The sequence below is a fragment of the Triticum dicoccoides genome, chromosome 2B (assembly GCF_002162155.2).
Source record: "Triticum dicoccoides isolate Atlit2015 ecotype Zavitan chromosome 2B, WEW_v2.0, whole genome shotgun sequence".
Lineage (NCBI taxonomy): Eukaryota > Viridiplantae > Streptophyta > Magnoliopsida > Poales > Poaceae > Triticum > Triticum dicoccoides.
The window spans coordinates 516188845-516211415 of NC_041383.1; the positions used below are offsets into that span (position 1 = coordinate 516188845).

Below are 22571 nucleotides of genomic sequence, written 5' to 3' on the forward strand. Positions count from 1 at the left end.
TGGGAGCCAAGGAAGTACCAGAGGGGAGGCTCACGGGGCCCACAACCCACAGGGCTCGCCAGAGGCCCCTGGTGCACCCGGGTGGGTGGTGGAGCCCATGTGAGTCCTTTCCACCGCCTCTCAGCTCTATAAATACTCAAATATTCCAGAAACCCTAGGGAAGTCGAAGAAACAAAATTCCAGCCTCCGCAAGTTCCAGAACCACGAGATCCAATCTAGAGCCCTATTCCGGCACCTTGCCGGAAGGGAACACGGTCACGGAGGGGTTCACCATCCTCATTGGTGCTCCTCCGATGATTCGTGAGTAGTTTATCACACACCTACGGGTCCGTAGGCAGTTGTAACCCGGTAGATTGTGACCCGGATCCTAACCCGACATCTACTTAGCCACGAAGATGAGCCGACTGGAGATAAGAAGCCCAGGCGTTAAGAAGCCCACGGAGAGAAGCCTAGGCATTAAGAAGCCCGTGGAGAGAAGCCCAGGGTTAAGAAGCCCGCGATAAGAAGCCATGAATAGGATAAGTCCTAACCTACTAGGACTCTACATGTAATCCACCCCTTTAATTTATATAAGGAGGGGCAGGGTGCCTCAAGAGGGTCGGGGGACAATAGACAAGTTTTATACAGACAGACAAATCTTAGACAAGATCAAAGTAGATGCACTCGACATAGAGGTAGCAAAACACCGCCCTTGTAACCAAGATCATCATCATCATTAATATCAATCAAGCAGGATGTAGGATTTTACCTCCACTGTGAGGGGCTGAACCTGGGTAAAACTCGCGTCTCTCGATTTCGTCCAACCCCGTTCAAGCTACTACCTAGTTGCGATGGCCTCATGACAAAGTCCTCACACTAGGACATCTGCCGTGACAAAATCATGACAGCCGAGTTCTCCTTTTTGGAAAAGAATAACTTGGGCCTTCTCAGCTGCCGGGCATTTTTATCGTTGGAAGGTTGGTAATGGCTAGAATGTTGCCTTTTGGCATGATGTTTGGTTTGGTGATTGCTCTCTAAAGACTAAATTCTGGAAAAAAAAATTGTGATTTTTTAACAACAAGATCATGCGGATGCGCATGTTTGGGGATGATTGTGATTTGAAATTAACTTTTCGGAGATGTGTAAATGAGCAATTATTTTCTAGTTGGAAGGATCTTCTATCCATTAGGAAAAGTGTTGTTTTATTTGATGAAAATGATGTTCATATTTGGTTGCTTAAACATTTTATTTTTTTTCATTAAGTCTTTCTACAAGTTGATCAACTTTGGAGGGATGTCCTACAATTTTAACGATTGTATTTAGAAGATTAAGGGTCAGTTCTTTTGGGGCTTATGGATGGCTACCAAAATAAGCTGCCCCCTACCCAGCTTATTCAGTAAGCCCAATTTTTTTTACGTTGGGCTACCATAATAAAAAGGTTGGGCTGCAGAATAAATTAGTTAGGGGACAGCTTATTTTGGCATGCCACCCATAAGCCCCAAAAGACCTAGCCCTAAAACTCCTCGTCACTTTCATGTTTTCATGTGGCTTATTTTAAATAATAAGAGTTTGACTAGGGATAACCTTGTTTAGGGATGCCATGTGGCCGATCCAACGTGTGTTTTACAACGAAGAAGAGAGTATCAAACATTTGTCCTTTGATTGCATTGTGCGAGTTAAGACCTAGGAAATTGTAGCTGAAATACTTGATATACCATTTTTGTGCTCTTTCGAAGATTTAGCTACGAAAGAAAGAGAAGAATGATGTAACTATTCACTTGGCGAAAGTGTTACTCTAATCTCGAGCATAAATGCATCCGCAAGAAGAGTAAATTCCAAAATAATAATATGAACATCAACAAGTTTTCCAACATCCTTCAAATTTTGCCACAAAAAGGCATCTGTAGTGGTGTGTGCCAACAAAACAAATATGTGTGCCCCGAAATTCTAGCTGGACTTTTTTGTACAGGCCTCCAGGGATGTCATTTCAAGATAAAATTTTGCAGGATGTTAATCTGTCGATGTTCAATTTTTTTTTGCTATTGTTTGAAGTTTATAAAATTTTACATGAACAGTAAACTTGGTCACTTGTAAACCTTGTGGAGCTTATGGTTGTTATGTAATGAATTTGTTTTTCAGGGAGTCTGGAATGTATCCTGGGTATGTTGGGAGCTTTGGTGCATCAATAGAAGCTGATCTGTGCAGATGCTCAAGCTGCCTTGCTCCTCAAATGTTTGCGCCTGCTCGATCATCACCGAGGAGAGCTCCTTAGGATTGCTTTGAGAAGATCTGCTGTGGTTGTTTCAGTAGGATGTTTTGCAGATTGTAGTCTTCGCCAAGGGGATGATGGCGTTCTTTGAAAAAGATAAGAGGTTGGTCTACTGAAAGTCTGAAATGAAACAAATTGGCTAGCAAATGCGAGTTTAAAAATAAAGTTGCAAACTAATGTTCTGAAAGACCGCATGAACCCAAAATGGAAGCTTCGTAATGCCGGTTATTAAGACAAACAGAGGATTAAACCCGATACACTAAATCGCTAACGATACATGGAGAAAATTAAACGAACTTGTAGCAGGAAGATGAAAAAGAAAATAGTAGCAAGAAGTAAGGGTGATTGTTTCCACCGTATACTTATCGAACATTAATAACCAATTTAATCTAATTAGCCCTCTAAACCGACCCTCCTGCTTTTATTATCTACATCCGGTGCCCCAGGGGCAGCCTGCTCATCATCTGCGGATACGCCGCCGCCGCCGCCGCGCCGCCCCCAGCGCCAGCCCCGGCGGCCTCGTCCTTCACCTCGCCCTTGGGCACCCTGAACCCCGCCGCCGTCTCCATCGCCTGCCTCTGCCTGAACACCGAGTGCAGCGACGGGGACAGCATGGGGAGCTTCAGCCCCTCCACGGCGCCGAGCCCCGACGGCATCGGCAGGCTCGGCGGCGGCCACGGGTAGTTGCCCATCGGCCCCAGCGGGTCCCTCGGCGGCAGGCCGAAGGGCGCGCCGCAGCCGCCCAGCCTCATCAGCCCGTCCTGCACCGACGGCGGCTCCGCCCTGCGCGCGTGGGACAGCTGCGACGCCCCCGTGCCGCCGGACGCCGCCGAGCTCCCGTGGCCACCGTTCCTCGCGGCCGGGACCTCGTGGTTGTGCTTGCCCTCGTACGTGGTGATCACGGACTTGAGGTCGTGCGACGCGCGCTCCACGTGCTTCCGCACCGAGCACCCCGGGTGCGTGCACTTGTAGTAGCTCCTGCGATGCAAGGTTACGATCCATGAGAGTCTGCCATACCTACATACAGTACTACATTGCTCCAAGGAAAGTCGATTCGTGTTTCTGACGTACGTACCTTGGATTCGGGTTGCCCTTGACGACCTTCTGCCCGTACTTGCGCCAGCGATAGCCGTCGTCGAGGATGTCCACCTCGCTCGTCGTCTGGATCACGACCCGAGGCTCGCGCACAGCTCTGGACGCAGTGCTCATGTCAATGGCGCACGACTCCAGCTTCCTGAAACATTAGTCCACCCAAAATGAGCACACACATTTTCTTTCTAAACGAACATACGGTGCATGCGTGCAGAGATGAGATTGTATAACCTTCTCTTGGACTCGAGTTCATCGCCCTCGGTGGTATCGGCGGCGCCCTGGCCCTGGGACATGCTGCCATGGGCCACCCTGTCATCCCCGTCCACCTCGTCAGACACGGCAGACGTGACATCCACGCCGCCTTCCGGAGACTCGAACCAGGCAGCACCGTCATGGACCTGCATCGAAGCCGACGAGTCGCAGAGCTCGCCGGGCACCGAGGGGGACGACGTGGCCTCCAGCCCATCGCCGCGCCAGTCCTGGACAGCCACGCCCGCGTGCCACAGCGACCTCGCCTCCGCGTTCGGCTGCGAGCCACCAGCATTGCCGTAGCCGTTGTTGTTGTTGTCCGCAGGCGCGTCCATCTGCGCGTCATTGAACGGGTGAACCTGCGCGCCGCCGGCAGGTCGGCGGCTCTGGGCGGCAGGCCTGGGGTGGTTGTGCGTGCCCTTGTAGATGATCTCCGTGACGTGGCCCTCGTGCGACCGCTCCACCTTCTTCTTCACCTGGCAGCTGGGGTGCGTGCACTTGTAGTAGCTCCGCGGGTACTCGCTGTGCTTCACCTGCTTCTGCCCGTACTTCCTCCAGCTGTACCCGTCCTCGGCCGGCGCGGCCGTGGCCACCGCTGCAGGGTAATCTCCCTTCGCCGCCTCGCTGTCCACCGCCGTCGCCGGTGGGCCATGGTCTGGAGGCGGTGCGTTGTTGTCGCCGCCCGCCGTGGCACTGTCAGCTGGCAGGCGGTTGCGCTTGTTGTTGCAGTCATGGTAGCTGCGCTTCATGAGGTCTTGCCCGTTGTTGAACTGCGCTTGGTTCAGATGGCCCAGCGGATTGGCGCCTCGAGTCGTCGTCTGAATGTTGGTTTCTGTCTTGACAGGAACATCTCTGCTTGGTGCTGATGGGTGCTGACTGTTGGGTAGAGATGCCTGAAGGCAAAGGAAGATGTTCCACACAAGGAACGAGGGAATTCAAAAGTTTTGTTCTAATTTCATGAATATATTAACAGTTTCATACCATCAGCCACAGGCGGCAAAAAGCAACAAAAGCATATACTATATCAGAGCCTTAAACTGTCATTCACTGCGTTAACGAAAATATAAGTTGTACTCTGCTGATTTATCTAGTTTTAACCATGAACCATGTTGGTAGTACTTACAAAGCTGTCTTTCACTTATTCCATTAAATACCAACAATAATGGTAAACAGGCTTATCAGCCACCTTGCTTTAACTAGTCGTACGAAACGCTGTTTAAATAGAAAAATTACAGTGCCCCCACTATTTGAAAAAACTGCATTCTCTGTATGCACAAAGTCCAGTTGATAAAATTGACAATTCATGCATACACTGAAAAATAGTCAGCTATACCTAGCTCCATGGTCACAAAAGGTAAACATTTCAAATGTGGGTATGCGGATGAGGATAAGAAGAAAAACTCAACGAATCACATCAGTCATTCATGGTTGTTACATGTGGAACATCTCCCCCACAATATGGTTCAGCAAAGAAGCGTAATGCTATTACTCCCTCCGTCCGGAAATACTTGTCATTGAAATGGATGTATCTAGATGTATTTTAGTTTTAGATACATCCATTTTCATCCATTTTGATGACAAATATTTCCGGACGGAGGGAGTACTTGATTTGTTTTTCCAGTGCAAGGAATAAAGGCTGACTATACACAATTTCACATAGCTGCTCACCTTCTTCCCTTCAGCGGTGTACTGTGATGATTTTAGATCCAAAGGCTTGAAAGAAAATGCACGGGGACCATCTTCAACTGATGGAGGTTCAAGCCGAGCATTATTGTTGTTATTGGTATCACCAAGCATGAGTAACTTCCCAGTGGTTGGCGAGGACTGGCCCTGAAGCATAGCATAATAAAACATTTAGGTAGTAACTTCAGTATCATGGTGTCTGTTGTTTAATTTGAAATTGCATACTCGAGTTCATTCATACTCCCTCTGTCCAAAAATACTTGTCATCAAAATGAACAAAAATGAATGTATCTAGAACTGAAATACATGTACATACATTCCCTTTTATTCATTTTGATGACAAGTATTTCCGGACGGAGGGAGTAGTACACGAAAAGGAACAGAAATATACAAACTTCCATTTGCTTTTATTTTGGCAACGGTAACAAAATCCCCTCAGAGTATGTCAAGGAAGGAAAATCTCCTCGGGTATATATAGGTGGGCTATTTGGTGGCAATGACAAAGTTAAACTTTCATGGACTTACAGAAATTTCCAAAGTTCAGTAAAGCAAGCATACTTAACCTGCCAATCTAGCATCCCACTGACAATATTAAGAACAATCCCTACACTCTGACGCTGGAAATCACAAGCATGAAAATCGAAACACAATCCATACCATGGCATTGGAGAGGAACACCGGCGATTCCAGCAGCGACGCGGGGCTGAGGCCGGGCGGGATGGTCAGGTAAGGCGACTGGGCTCCTGAATATTCGCTGCCAGGCATGCTGAGCTTGGCGACGCTGAACCCAGCTCTGGCCTGCATCCGCTCGGAGAGGCTGCTGCTGGAGCTGGACCTCTGGCCGAAGTGCGGCGTCGCCGGCTTCCCTTCCTCCTGAGGCGAGCCCACGGCCACCGACAGGCCGTGCCTCTCGAACCCGGCCCCCTCGGAGCCGTCGTTGCCGCCGTCGCAGTCCTCCACCAGGGGGTCCGCGGGGAACGGGTCGGTGAGGAAGCTCGGCAGCATGCTGCAGTCTGCCCCTGGGCTCTGGTCCTTCCACTCCATGGCTAGGTGGGTGTGGCCGTCCATCTCAGCATGGAACCTGCATTCGGAGACGAGAGCCAGGTAAAATTCAGCAAAGACAGCAGGGCAGAAACATCATCAACGACAAGAACAGAGAAAAGGAGCCAACGGATGTAATGCAGTTTGTTGGCCTCACACAAATCTTTGGCTCGAACACCAAAAGGATCAAAGAATTGGCTTCGAGTTGCAAAAACAAGAGGATCTTATCGAGCAGAAAGCTGATTCCAAAAATGAAAGCATGTCCATGCCCCCGGGTAAACGACAACCCGTATAACATCAAAAGGTTAGGTTGATGCGACCGGCACAGTCATCCACAAAGAAGTTGAATGTACTGCCAGAAAAGGAGCCGAAAATAAAAGGTGGGGAGCGGCTGTTCCATCTTATTCACTCCAAGAACAGGAAAGGAAGAGGCCATGGACCCCTCAACGCAACAGCATGCTGATTCGGGGCTCGGAGCTCGAGGCGCATGACAACAGGGAACAACTTTTTTTCTCCTAAAGCCCTTCAAAATTGCTCCAAGTTTGGCGGAAACGGTGAAGAATTTGATAAAAGACATAGGAGGGCTGGGATCGTCAAGGACGCACTTTTGAGCCAAACAACGTAAGTAATACCACGATAAGAAAAAAAAGAGGTTGCTTCTTTGATTCGAATCGTCTGCGGGATGCGGAAATGGAGGATCGTTTATCTTGCGAGCTGGAGGAACCAAACAAAACCAGAGATAAAAAAGGAGAAGACAGGCATTTCAAATCAAACTTTTCCTCCACATGTCAATCGGCGAGGAGGTTTGGCCTATTTTTGAAAAACGGGGCGGATAAGGCATTTATACACAAAAGTGAAATTTAAACGAAATTGGACCCAAAACAACACGCATTACGCAGGGAAAGGAAAATCCAGCCAAGCCACATTTTTATAAAACAAAACACAACTGTTAAGGCGCATTTCGACAACCCCAAACTCTGATTTATTTTCAAGGAAGGGAATCGAAACATGACATCAGAATGATAGGATCTTGTCATAAGAGAAGAAATTCGGATCACAAAGAACACATGCCAAAGCGCAGGGAGGAAGGACGGAATCTCCTCGCAAGAACGGAATGCGGGATATCCCACAGAGAGAGATTTGATCAAGGAACGTTGGACAGAGAAGGGAGACCAACCTTGGTGGGATTGCGGAGAAATGCGAATCGCAGGAAGCCCCAACGGCGATGCCCCCCTCTCCCTGCCGGCGATGGCTCAGTCCACCAATGGCCAAGACCAGCCGCAGAGGGAACAAGGCACAAGGATCAGAGACAAATGATGAGCTGCAGCCGCAGGGAGTCAGGAAAAGAAGGTTCCTCCTGCCATTATTACTCGGCTCCCCTCTCCCATTGTCTCTCTCTCTCTCTCTCTCTTCCCTGTCACAGTTCTTTTATCCTAGAGAGAGGAGAAGAAGAAACAGAAAACAGAGGAGAGAGAGAGGAGGAGGGGCGGTTTGACCAAGAAGGTGGGAGATGTGCGGAGGGATTCGTTGGAACCCGAGGAGGGATGACGGTGAGAGGAGAGAGAAACATGGATGGCATTGATGGCATGCTCGCCGTTCATCTCTCTCCTGCGAACTGCAGCTTTTCTCTTTCTCTTTTTTAGAGAGAGAGAGAGATGGAATTGCTCTTTTCCTCTGCATTTTTCTTTCTTGGTGAATTCACTGGTTGTTTCTTTATCTCGGAGGTTCTGGTGTTTTCTGCCATTTTTTCAGCAATTAACGTGCAGTCGGCACACCTTTATTGTTCAGATGATTGCGCGCTTAACGCACATTAAAATTTCAGAGGATTTCAGTGAAGGAAACGGCACCTCCATGCGTGAACTCTTTAGGCCTTCTTTGGATTGGAGAATTTTCATAGGGTTTTCACGGGATATCAATCCTCAGGATTGTTTCCTATGAACGCATTTGGATCACACGATTGGGTCATTAAAATTCCTTAGGATTGGGACTTCAAGGTGCTGATTCCAGAGGAATTTACACATGAGGTCCGATCTATGGAAAAATTTCATAGGATTGGCTATGGCATGGCAATCAAATCCTCCATTTTTCCTATTCCTCTGTTTTGCAAATCCTATGATCCAAAGAAGCCGTTATCACATTAGAGTATTTTAAAATGTGTGTAAAATGCCACCTTGCAAAAACAAATCTGCCTAAAAAACCTGGGCACGTAGGAGAGCGAAGTTACCAAGGACGGGCTCGTGGGAGGACATTTTATTTTCAAATGACCCGAACATGATATTTCTAAGTTTCAAAAAATATAAAAAAATCTGTGAAAACTTATGCTTATTTGTGACAGATCCGTAAGATTTCATTCAAAAATATTATGATTTGCAAGCTGCACAAAAGAAAGAAAATCTCGCCCCAACAACAAAAATGACCAATTTTCAGGAATGTATTTTTTTTTGGCCTACACCATGTATGAAAGTATATTATTCTGGAAATTTCCGTGAACACGTTATACATTTATTTGGGTGTGTACAAATTTTATTTTTTTTGCGATGTGGAAATATGTTTTGTTTAAAGTCCTTTAATGAGCTCATCTTTATTTTGCAAGCTCGCCCTCATTTTGCACTTTTCGGGCACATAGTGCCTACTAGAGGCTCGCTTTACCGTGTTGATCTTACGTCGTGTGAATAACGTCCATATCTAGTAGATTAGGGTAGTCGTTTGTTGTGTTTTAATTTTGGATGTGTTTGGTTCAATCAATTTCTCCCGTCACCCGATTACGGCGTAATCTGATTTCATTATATGTGTTTGATTAGCTCGGCCTGGTAACACATACCACTGTAATAGTTTACAGCTTAGTTCAACTCCGATTGCGCCGAACCCCAGCCGTAAACAACTCACGTTATCGGACATGCTCGAGCTCTCCAACATATTTCCTCATATAGTAGCACCGGCGTGGGCCATGTCCCACTTCTGGTCCGGGTCCAGTGGAGGCGGAGGAGACATAGGAGAGCATCCAGAGGTGTTGTAAGATCGAAAGTATGTCTAGAGAGGGTGATTAGACTACTTGACCAAATAAAAATCTATCATTTTTCCAGTTTTAGTTATGGGCAGATTTTAGCAATTATGACAAGTCAAGCAATCAACCTACACATGCAATTCTAAGAGTACAGCAGCAGAATGTAAAACATTGCATATGAAGGTAAAAGGGAAGGGTTTGGAGAAGACAAACGCAATGGAGACACGAAGATTTTTGGCGTGGTTTCGATAGGTGGTGCTATTGTACATTCACGTTGATGAAGACTTCAACTCACGAAGGGTAACGGTTGCGCGAGTCCACGGAGGACTCCACCCACGAATGGTCCACGAAGAAGCAACTCTGTCTATCCCACCATGGCCATCGCCCATGAAGAACTTGCTTCACTCGGGTAGATCTTCACGAAGTAGGCGATCTCCTTGCCCTTACAAACTTCTTGGTTCAACTCCACATCATGTCGAAGGCTCCCAAGCGATACCTAACCAATCTAGGAGACACCACTCTCCAAAAGTTAATTGACGGTGTGTTGATGATGAACTCCTTGCTCTTGTGCTCCAAATGATAGTCTCCCCAACGCTCGACTCTCTCTCATAGTTTTGGCTATGGTGGAAGAAGGATTTGAGTAGAAAGCAACTTGGGGAAGGCTAGAAATCAAGGTTCAAATGGTGGGAATGGAAACTCTTGATCTCAACACATGAGTAGGTGGTTCTCTCTTAGAAAATGAGTGGTGGAAGTGTAGGCATGTTCTGAGCTCTCCTCACTGAGGAAGAAGGGGTGGAGGGGTATATATAGCCTCCACGCAAAATCCAACCGTTACACACTTTTAACCCATCTCGATGGCACCTATCAGAAAACTCGGTGGCACCGATCTATGTAAAAATATGAACATTAGGAATCCCGGTGGGACCGACAGTAAAAACTCGGCGGGACTGATGTGCAAGGGCTTAGGGCAAACCTCATCTCAGTGGCGCCGATCGCATCATCTCGGTGTGACCGAAGTGAAGCAATGAGGCAACAAAGAATCGGTCAAGCCATCTCGGTGAGACCAATTGCAATTCTCGGTGGGACGGAAGTGATTGCAACAAGTCATAGAGAGTTGGCAAGGCCATCTCGGTGAGACGGAGATCCACATCGGTGGAACCGAATTGTTAGGCAGTGGCTAAGTCCAGATGAACTCGGTGGCTCCGAGTAGGAAATATCGGTGGGGCCGAGTTGGAATTTAGGGTTTGGACATATTTGGATAGAGAAAGTGGTTGAGGGTTTAGGAGTAATATCACTAAGCACTTGAGCAAATAGATCATTAAGCAACACCTCATCCCCTTTTAACAGTATTGGCTTTCCTGTGGACTCAATGTGATCTTGGATCACTTAAACAAAAATGTAGAGTCTTGAGCTTTTACCAATCTTTTTCCTTAGCATTTTGATGGGTCCATATCTCTAGTTCATGTCATGCCAATCGCTAAACATCCTAAAATACTTATCTTAAATGGACATTAGTTCAATGAGATATATGTTGTTATGAATTACCAAAACTACCATAGGATTAGTTGCACTTTCAATCTCCCCCTTTTTGGTAATTGATGACAACATATAGATCAAAGCTGCAACAAATGATTAAATGAATGAAATGCATCCTTGCTTTGAGAAGTATGTGATAAGCAAGAGCTCCCCCTAAATTTGTTCATTATTAAAAATTTGTGTTTGAGTGCAAATGCACAATCTATTAGGATCATGGGTCACTCTTTCATGTCACATACAATTGGTGGAGCGCACAAAATGATATGAGTGAAATAGTAGGAACACATCACCAAAAGCTTAAGTGAATGATCATACACAAATAATGATAGAGATAAGCATCAAGCATCACATGAAGCATAGTATGATCAATCACACACAACCAATGTAGTATCTCACACACATAACAAACAAAGTATCACGAATCAAGCAGAAATAGTAGCAAGAGCTCAAGAAAACCAACGTGCAAAAGCGAGACACTCTCTCACCAAGCCTAATAATCTATACAAATTCTCCCCCTTTGGCAACAAGTACCAAAAAGTTCGAATAGGTATAGAGCTATATGTCTCTCTAGGCACGGTCCTCGACAACTCCTGAAGGCGACTTCTAGCTGGTGGCTCCGGTGTGCGTATATGGCGTGGAGATAAGTGCATCCGCGAAGGCTTCAGCTGACTTCTGCTGGACTGGAGGTGGCGCAATGGCAGTGGCAGTAGGTGAAGAGTGAGTGGTCCTTGTGTCTGCAACTTGCATGACGGTAGATTTGGGTGCCCTAGGCACTATCTGGAACCTCTCAGTTGTATCTCGCTCATCTCCACTGATGCATACCTTTGTCCTTCCTGAGCATCATGTTTTCTGCTACTGGATGAGAGTTGTCATGGTCTAGAATCTTGGGCTTCAGCTTCCTGAGCACTAGTGGCTCATCATCAATTTATGCCTCATGCACTAGGGCCTTGTTCTCTCACTAGCAGAGGTGTTCCCAGTAGACCTATTAGGTGTTGAAGCTTTGGCGCTGGACTTGGACTTAGACTTGGGCTTGGAGGGAGTAGCAGACTTCATAGCATCTGATATAAGCTTTTGAGCCTTTGCTGGATGTGCATCTGCAATTGGTTCCTCATCATCATCATCATCATGATCATCAGCAACCATGGAGGGTTTTCCAATGACATGAGGAGTTGTCTTCTTTGGCCTCTTCTTCTTCTTGCCTGCATCAGCCTTTGTATCACTTGGCTCCTCAAGTGTGAATATCATGGTTTCTTTGGGAGCTAGGGCTTTGTCACCCTTGGAGATTGGGACCTTTCACTACTGCAGGATGCTGCTAACGCGACACTATGATCAGAGACCCTTTCACGCAACTGTGTGTGATGCATTAATCGCAGACGGTGGTGTAAAAGAACTGTCAAAAAAGGTGCAAAAAGTTTGCTATGGCAGAGCCATCAAACACGGTTCAGAATTTAGTTATGTGTGCGATGCAGGGCACACAGTTATTCCATTCGAACTATTTGCGATGAGGCAAAACAACAGAAATGGGCAGCCATATCAATGTGTGTGCGATGTACGGCATACAGTTCGCTTTGATGAACTGTTTGCTATTAGGGAAAGCAACAGAAACGGTCAGCCAAATCAAGGTGTGAGTGATATATGGCATACGGTTCACTCGAATGAATTGTTTGCATTAGGGAAGAGAACATCAACGGTTCAACTTAACAAGATGTATGTGATACGCGGCAAACAGGCCTGGAGGTTAATTTGAGAACAAGTACACAGAGGTTAATTTGTGTGTTCAAAAAACAAAAATTATCAAAAAGAAACGAGATAGAACTTCTTCAAGCCAATAAACATGTGTCCAAAAATCAAAAAAATGTTAAAAATTACAAAATAAATACCTTGATATTAACTAGATGGATGGGTCACTACAAAGGTTTATAATAAACCTTTGCAGTTGCCCATCCAACTAGTTAATATCGAGTCCACTTCCCATCCGGTCGCTGATAACCCACAAGTATAGGGGATCACAACAACTTTCCAGGGTAGAGTATTCAACCAAAATTTATTGATTCGACACAAGGGGAGCCAAAGAATATTCTCAAGTATTAGCAGTTGAGTTGTCAATTCAACCACACCTGGATAACTTAGTATCTGCAGCAAAGTATTTAGTAGCAAAGTAGTATGATAATAAAGGTAACAGTGGCAAAAGTAAAGATAGCAGTTTTGTAGTAATTGTAACAGTAGCAACGGAAAATTAAATAAGCGAAGCACAATATGTGAAAAGCTCGTAGGCATTGGATCAGTGATGGATAATTATGTCGGATGCGATTCCTCGTATAATAGCTATAATATAGGGTGACACAGAACTAGCTCCAATTCATCAATGTAATGTAGGCATGTATTCCGAATATAGTCATACGTGCTTATGGAAAAGAACTTGCATGACATCTTTTGTCCTACCCTCCCGTGGCAGCGGGGTCCTAGCGGAAACTAAGGGATATTAAGGCCTCCTTTTAATAGAGAACCGGAACAAAGCATTAACACATAGTGAATACATGAACTCCTCAAACTACGGTCATCACCGAGAAGTATCCCGATTATTGTCACTTCGGGGTTGTCGGATCATAAGACATAATAGGTGACTATAGACTTGCAAGATAGGATCAAGAACACACATATATTCATGAAAACATAATAGGTTCAGATCTGAAATCATGGCACTCGGACCCTAGTGACAAGCATTAAGCATAGCAAAGTCATAGCAACATCAATCTCAGAACATAGTGGATACTAGGGATCAAACCCTAACAAAACTAACTTGATTACATGGAAAATCTCATCCAACCCATCACCGTCCAGCAAGCCTACGATGGAATTACTCACGCAGCACGGTGACCATCATGAAATTGGTGATGGAGGATGGTTGATGATGACGACGGCGACGAATCCCCCTCTCCGGAGCCCCGGACGGACTCTAGATCAGCCCTCCCGAGAGAGATTAGGGCTTGGCGGCGGCTCCGTGTTGTAAAACGCGATGAAACTTCCTCCCTGATTTTTTTCTCTGCAAGACGGAATATAGAGTTGGAGTTGAGGTCAGCGGAGCAGCAGAGGGCCCATGAGACAGGGGCGCGCCCAGGGGGAGGGGGCGCGCCCCCCACCCTCGTGGACAGGGTGTGGGCCCCCTGGCCTTGATTCTTTCGCCAGTATTTTTTATATTTTCCAAAAGTTACCTCCAAGGATTTTCAAGTCATTCCGAGAACTTTTGTTTTCTGCACAATAAACAACACCATGGCAGTTCTGCTGAAAACAGCGTTAGTCCAGGTTAGTTTCATTCAAATCATGCAAATTAGAGTCCAAACCAAGGGCAAAAGTATTTGGAAAAGTAGATACGTTGGAGACGTATCAACTCCCCCAAGCTTAAACCTTTGCTTGTCCTCAAGCAATTCAGTTGATAAACTGAAAGTGATAAAGAAAAACTTTTACAAACTCTGTTTGCTCTTGTTGTTGTAAAGATGTAAAGCCAACATTCAAGTTTTCAGCAAAGATTATAAACTAACCATATTCACAATAACACTTAGGTCTCAGGTTTACTCATATCAATAGCATAATCAACTAGCGAGCAATAATAATAAAACTCAGATGACAACACTTTCTCAAAACAATAATAATATGATATAACAAAATGGTATTTCGCTAGCCCTTTCTGAGACCGCAAAACATAAACGTAGAGCACCTTTAAAGATCAAGGACTGACTAAACATTGTAATTCATGGTAAAAGAGATCCAGTCAAGTCATACCCAATATAAACTAATAGTAATGAATGCAAATGATAGTGTGCTCTCCAGCGGGTGCTTTTTAATAAGAGGGTGATGACTCAACATAAAAGTAAATAGATAGGCCCTTCGTAGAGGGAAGCAGGGATTTGTAGAGGTGCCAGAGCTCGATTTTAAAATAGAGATGAATAACATTTTGAGTGGTATACTTTCACTGTCAAAGCAACAACTATGAGATGGCGATATCTTCCATGCTACATTGATAACCCACAAGTGTAGGGGATCGCAACAGCTTTCGAGGGTAAAGTATTCAACCCAAATTTATTGATTCGACACAAGGGGAGCCAAAGAATATTATTGAGTATTAGAAGTTGAGTTGTCAATTCAACCACACCTGGATAACTTAGTATCTGCAGCAAAGTATTTAGTAGCAAAGTAGTATGATAATAAAGGTAACAGTGGCAAAAGTAAAGATAATAGTTTTGTAGTAATTGTAATAGTAGCAACGGAAAAGTAAATAAGCGAAGAACAAGATGTGAAAAGCTCGTAGGCATTGGATAAGTAATGGATAATTATGTCGGATGCGATTCCTCGTGTAATAGCTATAATATAGGGTGACACAGAACTAGCTCCTATTCATCAATGTAATGTAGGCATGTATTCCGAATATAGTCATACGTGCTTATGGAAAAGAACTTGCATGACATCTTTTGTCCTACCCTCCCGTGGCAGCGGGGTCCTAGCGGAAACTAAGGGATATTAAGGCCTCCTTTTAATAGAGAACTGGAACAAAGTATTAACACATAGTGAATACATGAACTCCTCAAACTACGGTCATCACCGAGAAGTATCCTGATTATTGTCACTTCGGGGTTGTCGGATCATAACACATAATAGGTGACTATAGACTTGCAAGATAGGATCAAGAACACACATATATTCATGAAAACATAATAGGTTCAGATCTGAAATCATGGCACTCGGACCCTAGTGACAAGCATTAAGCATAGCAAAGTCATAGCAACATCAATCTCAGAACATAGTGGATACTAGGGATCAAACCCTAACAAAACTAACTTGATTACATGATAAATCTCATCCAACCCATCACCGTCCAGCAAGCCTACGATGGAATTACTCACGCACGGCGGCGAGCATCATGAAATTGGTGATGGAGGATGGTTGATGATGACGACGGCGACGAATCCCCCTCTCTGGAGCCCCGAACGGACTCCAGATCAGCCCTCCCGAGAGAGATTAGGGCTTGGCGGCGGCTCCGTGTCGTAAAATGCGATGAAACTTCCTCCCTGATTTTTTTCTCCGCGAGACGGAATATGTAGAGTTGGAGTTGAGGTCGGTAGAGCCTTAGGGGGCCCACGAGACAGGGGGCTCCCCCCCCCCCACCCTCGTGGATAGTGTGTGGGCCCCCTGGTCTTGATTCTTTCGCTAGTATTTTTTATATTTTCCAAAACTTGCCTCCGTGGATTTTCAGGTCATTCCGAGAACTTTTGTTTTCTACACATAAAACAACATCATGGCAGTTCTGCTGAAAACAGTGTCAGTCCGGGTTAGTTTCATTCAAATCATACAAGTTAGAGTCCAAAACAAGGGCAAAAGTGTTTGGAAAAGTAGATACATTGGAGGCATATCAACTCCCCCAAGCTTAAACCTTTGCTTGTCCTCAAGAAATTCAGTTGATAAACTGAAAGTGATAAAGAAAAACTTTTACAAACTCTATTTGCTCTTGTTGTTGTAAATATGTAAAGCCAGCATTCAAGTTTCAGCAAGTATCATGAACTAACCATACTCACAATAGCACTTAGGTCTCACAATTACTCATATCAATGGCATAATCAGCTAGCGAGCCATAATAATAAAACTCGGTTGACAACACTTTCTCAAAACAATCATAACATGATATAACAAAATGGTATCTCGCTAGCCCTTTCTGAGACAGCAAAACATAAATGCAAAGCACCTTTAAAGATCCAGGACTGACTAAACATTGTAATTCAAGGTAAAAGAGATCCAGTCAAGTCATACCCAATAGAAACCTATAATAATGAATGCAAATGACAGTGTGCTCTCCAGCGGGTGCTTTTTAATAAGAAGGTGATGAATCAACATAAAAGTAAATAGATAGGCCATTCGCAGAGGGAAGCAAGGATTTGAAGATGTGCCAGAGCTTGATTTTAAAATAGAGATTGAATAACATTTTGAGCGGCATACTTTCACTGTCAATGCAACAACTATGAGATGGCTGTATCTTCCATACTACATGCATTATAGGCAGTTCCAAAACAGAATGGTAAAAGTTTATACTCCCCCACCACCAACAAGCATCAATCCATGGCTTGCTCGAAACAGCGAGTGCATCCAACTAACAACAGCCCTGGGGGAGTTTTGTTTAATTATATTGATTTGCTTTGATATTTTTGGATCATGGGACTGGGCATCCCGGTTACCGGCCCTTTCTCATGAATGAGGAGCGGAGTCCACTCCTCTTGAGAATAACCCACCTAGCATGGAAGATATAGGCAGCCCTAGTTGAAACATGAGCTGTTCGAGTATACAAAACAGAATTTCAGTTGAAGGTTTGGAGTTTGGCACATGCAAATTTACTTGGAACGACAGGTAAATACCGCATATAGGAAGGTATGCTGGACTCATTGGAATACCTTTGGGGTTTATGGAGTTTGGATGCACAAGCAGTATTCCCGCTTAGTACAGGTGAAGGCTAGCAAAAGACTGGGAAGCGACCAACTGAGAGAGCGACAACAGTCATGAACATGCATTAAAATTAATTCACACCGAATACAAACATGAGTAGGATATAATCCACCATGAACATAAATATCGTGAAGGCTATGTTGATTTGTTTCTACTACATGCGTGAACATGTGCCAAGTCGAGTCACTCAATTCATTCAAAGGAGGATACCATCCCATCATATCACATCATAATCATTCTAATAGCATGTTGGCACGCAAGGTAAACCATTATAACTCATAGCTAATCAAGCATGGCACAAGCAACTATAATCTCTAAATGTCATTGCAAATATGTTTACTTCATAATAAGCTGAACCAGGAACGATGAACTCATCATATTTACAAAAACAAGAGAGGTCGAGTTCGTACCAACTTTTCTCATCTCAGCCAGTCCATCACATATCGTCATTATTGCCTTTCACTCGCACGACCGAATGATGTGTATAATAATAATAGTGCACGTGCATTGGACTAAGCTGGAACCTGCAAGCATTCAAATCAAGAGAGAAGACAAAGTAATATGGGCTCTAAGTTAAATAAACAATCATGCATATGAGAGCCACTAAACATTTTCAATATGGTCTTCTACTCTCGACCCCCAAAGGAAAGAAAAGAAAATAAAACTATTTACACGGAAAAGCTCCCAACAAGTAAGAAGAAGAACGAGAAATCTTTTTGGGGTTTTAATTCTACTACCAGCATGGAAATTAAACTAACTAATTTTTTTGGTTTTTCTTAAGGTTTATCAAACACACAAGAAGAAAACTAGAAAAAAGAAAATTAAACTAGCATGGATAATACAATGAAAGAGTATGAGCACCGACGACTAGAATAGTGTGCGAACATGAATGTAAAGTCGGTGAGAAATACGTACTCCCCCAAGCTTAGGCTTTTGGCCTAAGTTGGTCTAATGCCAAGGATAGCCTGGTTGATATCCGTAGTTGTAACTGGGGTCGTACTGAGATGCAGCAGCAAATGCCTCTTGAGTTGCGGCATGTTGGCGAGCCACCTCCGCTCTCCCCTCGTGTTCAGCTGCTTCCTCCCTAGTAACAACATATCTTCCTTTTGCCTGGTAATCAAAAAGCAAAGGAGCAGGAAGAGTAACATGGACAGCACTACGTCTATCAAAGATTAGTCGATACTGGAGGAATTGTTCATTCCTCTTAAGAAAATGATGTTGGACTATAGCATCAGAATCTAAATAAGCAGGAGGCAACATCATATCCCCCTCTCGTGGGGCTATACCAAGATAATTTGCCACACATGTCGCATAAATTCCTCCAAATAAATCTCCAGCTCTACCATTATTATGCAACCTACGTGCAACTATTGCCCCAAGTTATAATATTTAAAACCTAACACAGCACTCTTGAGGACACAAAGATCAGGCACACACATATGATATGCTTCATCTTTACCATTAATGCATCTACCAATGAAGAGAGCAAAATAGTGTATAGCAGGAAAATGAATGCTCCCTATGGTAGCTGTACAATATCCCTAGATTCTCCCACAGTAATACTAGCAAGGAAATCTCTAAATTCAGATTTGTGGGGATCATTAATATTGCCCCACTATGGAAGTTTGCAAGCAGTTGTAAAATCCTCTAAGTCCATGGTATAAGATGTATCATAGATATCAAATAGGACACTCGGAGAATTACGTGTACATTTATATTTAAACCTTCGCACAAATGAATCAGTCAACTAATAGTACCGAGGACACTTATCTTATAAGAAGTCCTCCAGATCGGCATTACGCACATATGCTTCAAATTCCTCCTTAAAGCCTGCTTCGACCATAAAATCGTCGGATGGCCACTCACAAGCTCGTACTTCTGCGTCCCTCAGTAGTTCCTCCTCTTGCTCATGTATAGCAATCCTGGGTCCTTTCTTTACTGAGGAACCGCCTTGGTACATTCTCCTAGACATAATTCTTTTTCTGAAAAATTTCTGAAATTTTAGTAACTTCAAAATAAAAGTGATAAAACTAAACAAAATTGATAGCAACTACTCCTACAAGTGCCTAGAGCCTATATCATGCATTAGAATTACTTGGGACCTCATAAATTTAACATGCAAGCTCAAGAACAGGGTCACCTATGCAATACAAATTTGTAATGAATAAAGCACTAGAACAAAAACTAATTGGACCAATGGAGGAGTCACATACCAAGCAACAATCTCCCAAAGCAGTTTTGTGAATGGAGCTTTGAGCAAGGAGATCGAAAATCACAGCAAAATGAGCTAGAACTCGTGCTTGAGCTGGATGGGGATTTTTTTGGGAAGAAGATGGAGTGTGTGGGTGCTAGCATAAGTGGAGGGGGGCCACCAGGGGCCCACGAGACAGGGGGCGCGCCCAGGGGGTGTGTGCGCGCCCTCCACTCTCGTGGCCTGGTGCTTGCCCCTCCTGCAGTGTTTTCAGTGCCTAAAATCCTCAAATATTCCATAAAAAATCATACTAAATTTGCAGGGCATTTGCAGCACTTTTATTTTCGGAATATTTTTTATTGCACAGATAATTCAGAAAATAGACAGATAATACTATTTTTTTGCTTTATTTATTCTAAAAACAGAAAGTAAAAAGAGGGTACAGAAGGTTGTGCCTTCTAGTTTCATCCATCCCATGATCATCAAAATGAATCCACTAACAAGGTTGATCAAGTCTTGTTAACAAACTCATTCCGAATAACACGGAACCAGAGAAATTTTGAATAACACTAATTTACCTCAACGGGGATATGAACATCCCCAACAATAATAAGATTGTACTTTTTTATTGACAGTAGGGAGAGGAAATTCAAAACCTCCAATAATGATAGTTGGGACTTTTCCAATAGAATTGATGCTATGAACTTGAGATTGTTTCCTCGGAAAGTGTACCATATGCTCATTACCATTAACATGAAAAGTGACATTGCCTTTGTTGTAATCAATAACAGCCCCTGCAGTATTCAAAAATGGTCTACCAAGGATAATCAACATACTATTGTCCTCGGGAATATCAAGAATAACAAAGTCAGTTAAGATAGTGACATTTTCAACCACAACAGGCACATCCTCACAAATACCGACAGGTATAGCAGTTGATTTATCAGCCATTTGCAAAGATATTTCAGTAGGTGTCAACTTATTCAATTCAAGTCTACGATATAAAGAGAGAGGCATAACACTAACACCGGCTCCAAGATCACATAAAGCAGTTTTAACATAGTTTCTTTTAATGGAGCATGGTATGGTTGGTACCCTTGGATCTCCAAGTTTCTTTGGTATTCCACCTTTAAAAGTGTGATTAGCAAGCATGGTGGAAATTTCAGCTTCCGGTATCTTTCTTTTATTTGTAATGATATCCTTCATATACTTAGCATAAGGATTTACTTTAAGCATATCAGTTAAGCGCATACGTAAGAAGATAGGTCTAATCATTTCAGCAAAGCGCTCAAAATTCTCATCATCCCTTGTCTTGGATGATTTAGGAGGAAAGGGCATGGGTTTCTGAACCCATGGTTCTCTTTCTCTACCATGCTTCCTAGCAACAAAATCTCTCTTATCATAACGTTGATTCTTTGATTGTGGGTTATCAAGATCAACAGCAGGTTCAATCTCTACTTCATTATTTTTGCTAGGTTGAGTATCAACATGAACATTATCATTAACATTATCACTAGGTTCATGTTCATCACCTGATTGTGTTTCAGCATCAGAAACAGAAATATCATTGGGATTCTCAGTTGTGTCTACAATAGGTTCACTAGAAGCATGCAAAGTTCTATCGTCTTTCTTTTTCTTCTTTTTAGAAGAACTAGGTGCCTCTAAATTATTTCTCTGAGAATCTTGCTCGATTCTCTTAGGGTGGCCTTCAGGATACAAAGGTTCCTGAGTCATTCTACCAGTTCTAGTAGCCACTCTAACAGCAAAGTCAGGTTTATTATTTAATTCATCAAGCAAATCATTTTGAGCTTTAAGTACTTGCTCATCTTGAGTAGCAACCATAGAAGCATATTTGCTAATGAGTTTAAGTTCACCTTTAACTCTAGCCATATAATCACTCAAGCGTCCTATCTCGAAAGCATTGTTCTTTAATTCTCTACCAACATAAGCATTAAAACTTTCTTGTCTATCCATAAAGTCATCAAATTCATCTAAGGATGGGCTATGAAATTTAGTAGAGGGAATTTCAACTTTATCATATCTATAGAGAGAATTTACCTTTACTACCTGTGTCGGGTTATCAAGACAATGTGGTTCTTCGACAGGTGGTATATTAAGACCATGTATTTCTTCAATAGGTGGTCAATTCTTAACATCTTCAGCTTTTATACCTTTTTCTTTCATTGATTTCTTTGCCTCTTGCATATCTTCGGGACTGAGAAATAGAACACCTCTCTTCTTCGGAGTGGGTTTTAGGAATAGGCTCAGGAGTTGGCTCAATTGTTTCAGGAATTGTCCCAGGAATTGGCTCAGGAAGAGTCCAATTATTTTCATTAGTCAACATATTATTCAATAGTAATTCAGCTTCGTCGACTGTTCTTTCCCTGAAAACACAACCAGCACAACTATCCAAGTAGTCCTTGGAAGCATCGGTTAGTCCATTATAAAAGATATCAAGTATTTCATTTTTGTTAAGAGGATGATCAGGCAAAGCATTAAGTAATCGGAGAAACCTCCCCCAAGCTTGTGGGAGACTCTCTCCTTTGATTTGCACAAAATTATATATTTCCCGCAAGGTAGCTTTTTTCTTATGAGCAGGGAAATATTTAGCAGAGAAGTAATAAATCATATCCTGGGGACTACGCACACAACCAGGATCAAGATAATTAAACCAAGTCTTAGCACCACCCTTTAATAAGAACGGAAATATCTTAAGGATATAATAATAGCGAGACTTCTCATCATTAGTAAACATGGTGGCTATATCATTTAACTTGGTGAGATGTGTCACAACAGTTTCAGATTCAAGACCATAAAAAGGATCAGATTCAACCAAAGTAATTATTTCAGGATCAATAGAGAATTCATAATCCTTATCAGTAACACAGATAGGAGAAGTAGAAAAGGCAGGGTCAGGTTTCATTCTAGCATTAAGAGATTGTTGCTTCCATTTAGCTAATAAATTTTTAAGATCATATCTATCTTTACAAGCAAAGATAGCTCTAGCAGCTTCCTCTTCCATAACATAACCCTCAGGAACA

General features: G+C 43.5%; 1 protein-coding gene across 2 annotated transcripts; it reads right to left on the minus strand.

Moving 5' to 3' along the window:
* Nucleotides 1-2442: 2442 nt before the first annotated feature.
* On the minus strand, nucleotides 2443-7830 carry LOC119364572 (probable WRKY transcription factor 34). 2 transcript variants are annotated; one of them, XM_037630057.1, is made up of 6 exons: nucleotides 7491-7830; nucleotides 5930-6353; nucleotides 5258-5419; nucleotides 3572-4482; nucleotides 3324-3482; nucleotides 2443-3226 (listed from the first exon to the last, which is right to left on the minus strand). In XM_037630057.1, exons 2-6 carry the CDS (start codon nucleotides 6338-6340, stop codon nucleotides 2677-2679), a joined length of 2193 nt encoding a protein of 730 aa, XP_037485954.1. In that variant the 5' UTR covers nucleotides 6341-6353; nucleotides 7491-7830; the 3' UTR covers nucleotides 2443-2676. The 2 variants fall into 2 exon arrangements, with proteins under 2 accessions (XP_037485954.1, XP_037485955.1); XM_037630058.1 differs by lacking the exon at nucleotides 7491-7830 and adding an exon at nucleotides 6471-6588.
* Between the last annotated feature and the right edge of the window lie 14741 nt (nucleotides 7831-22571).

Coding starts and splice junctions, on each gene's coding strand:
- LOC119364572 (XM_037630057.1), bottom strand. CDS start 6,340: ATGGACGGCCACACCCACCTAGCCATGGAGTGGAAGGACCAGAGCCCA. Junction 5,420..5,929: donor TGTTCCTCTCCAATGCCATG/GTATGGATTGTG, acceptor GCTATGCTTCAG/GGCCAGTCCTCGCCAACCAC. Junction 3,227..3,323: donor AAGGGCAACCCGAATCCAAG/GTACGTACGTCA, acceptor CTTGCATCGCAG/GAGCTACTACAAGTGCACGC.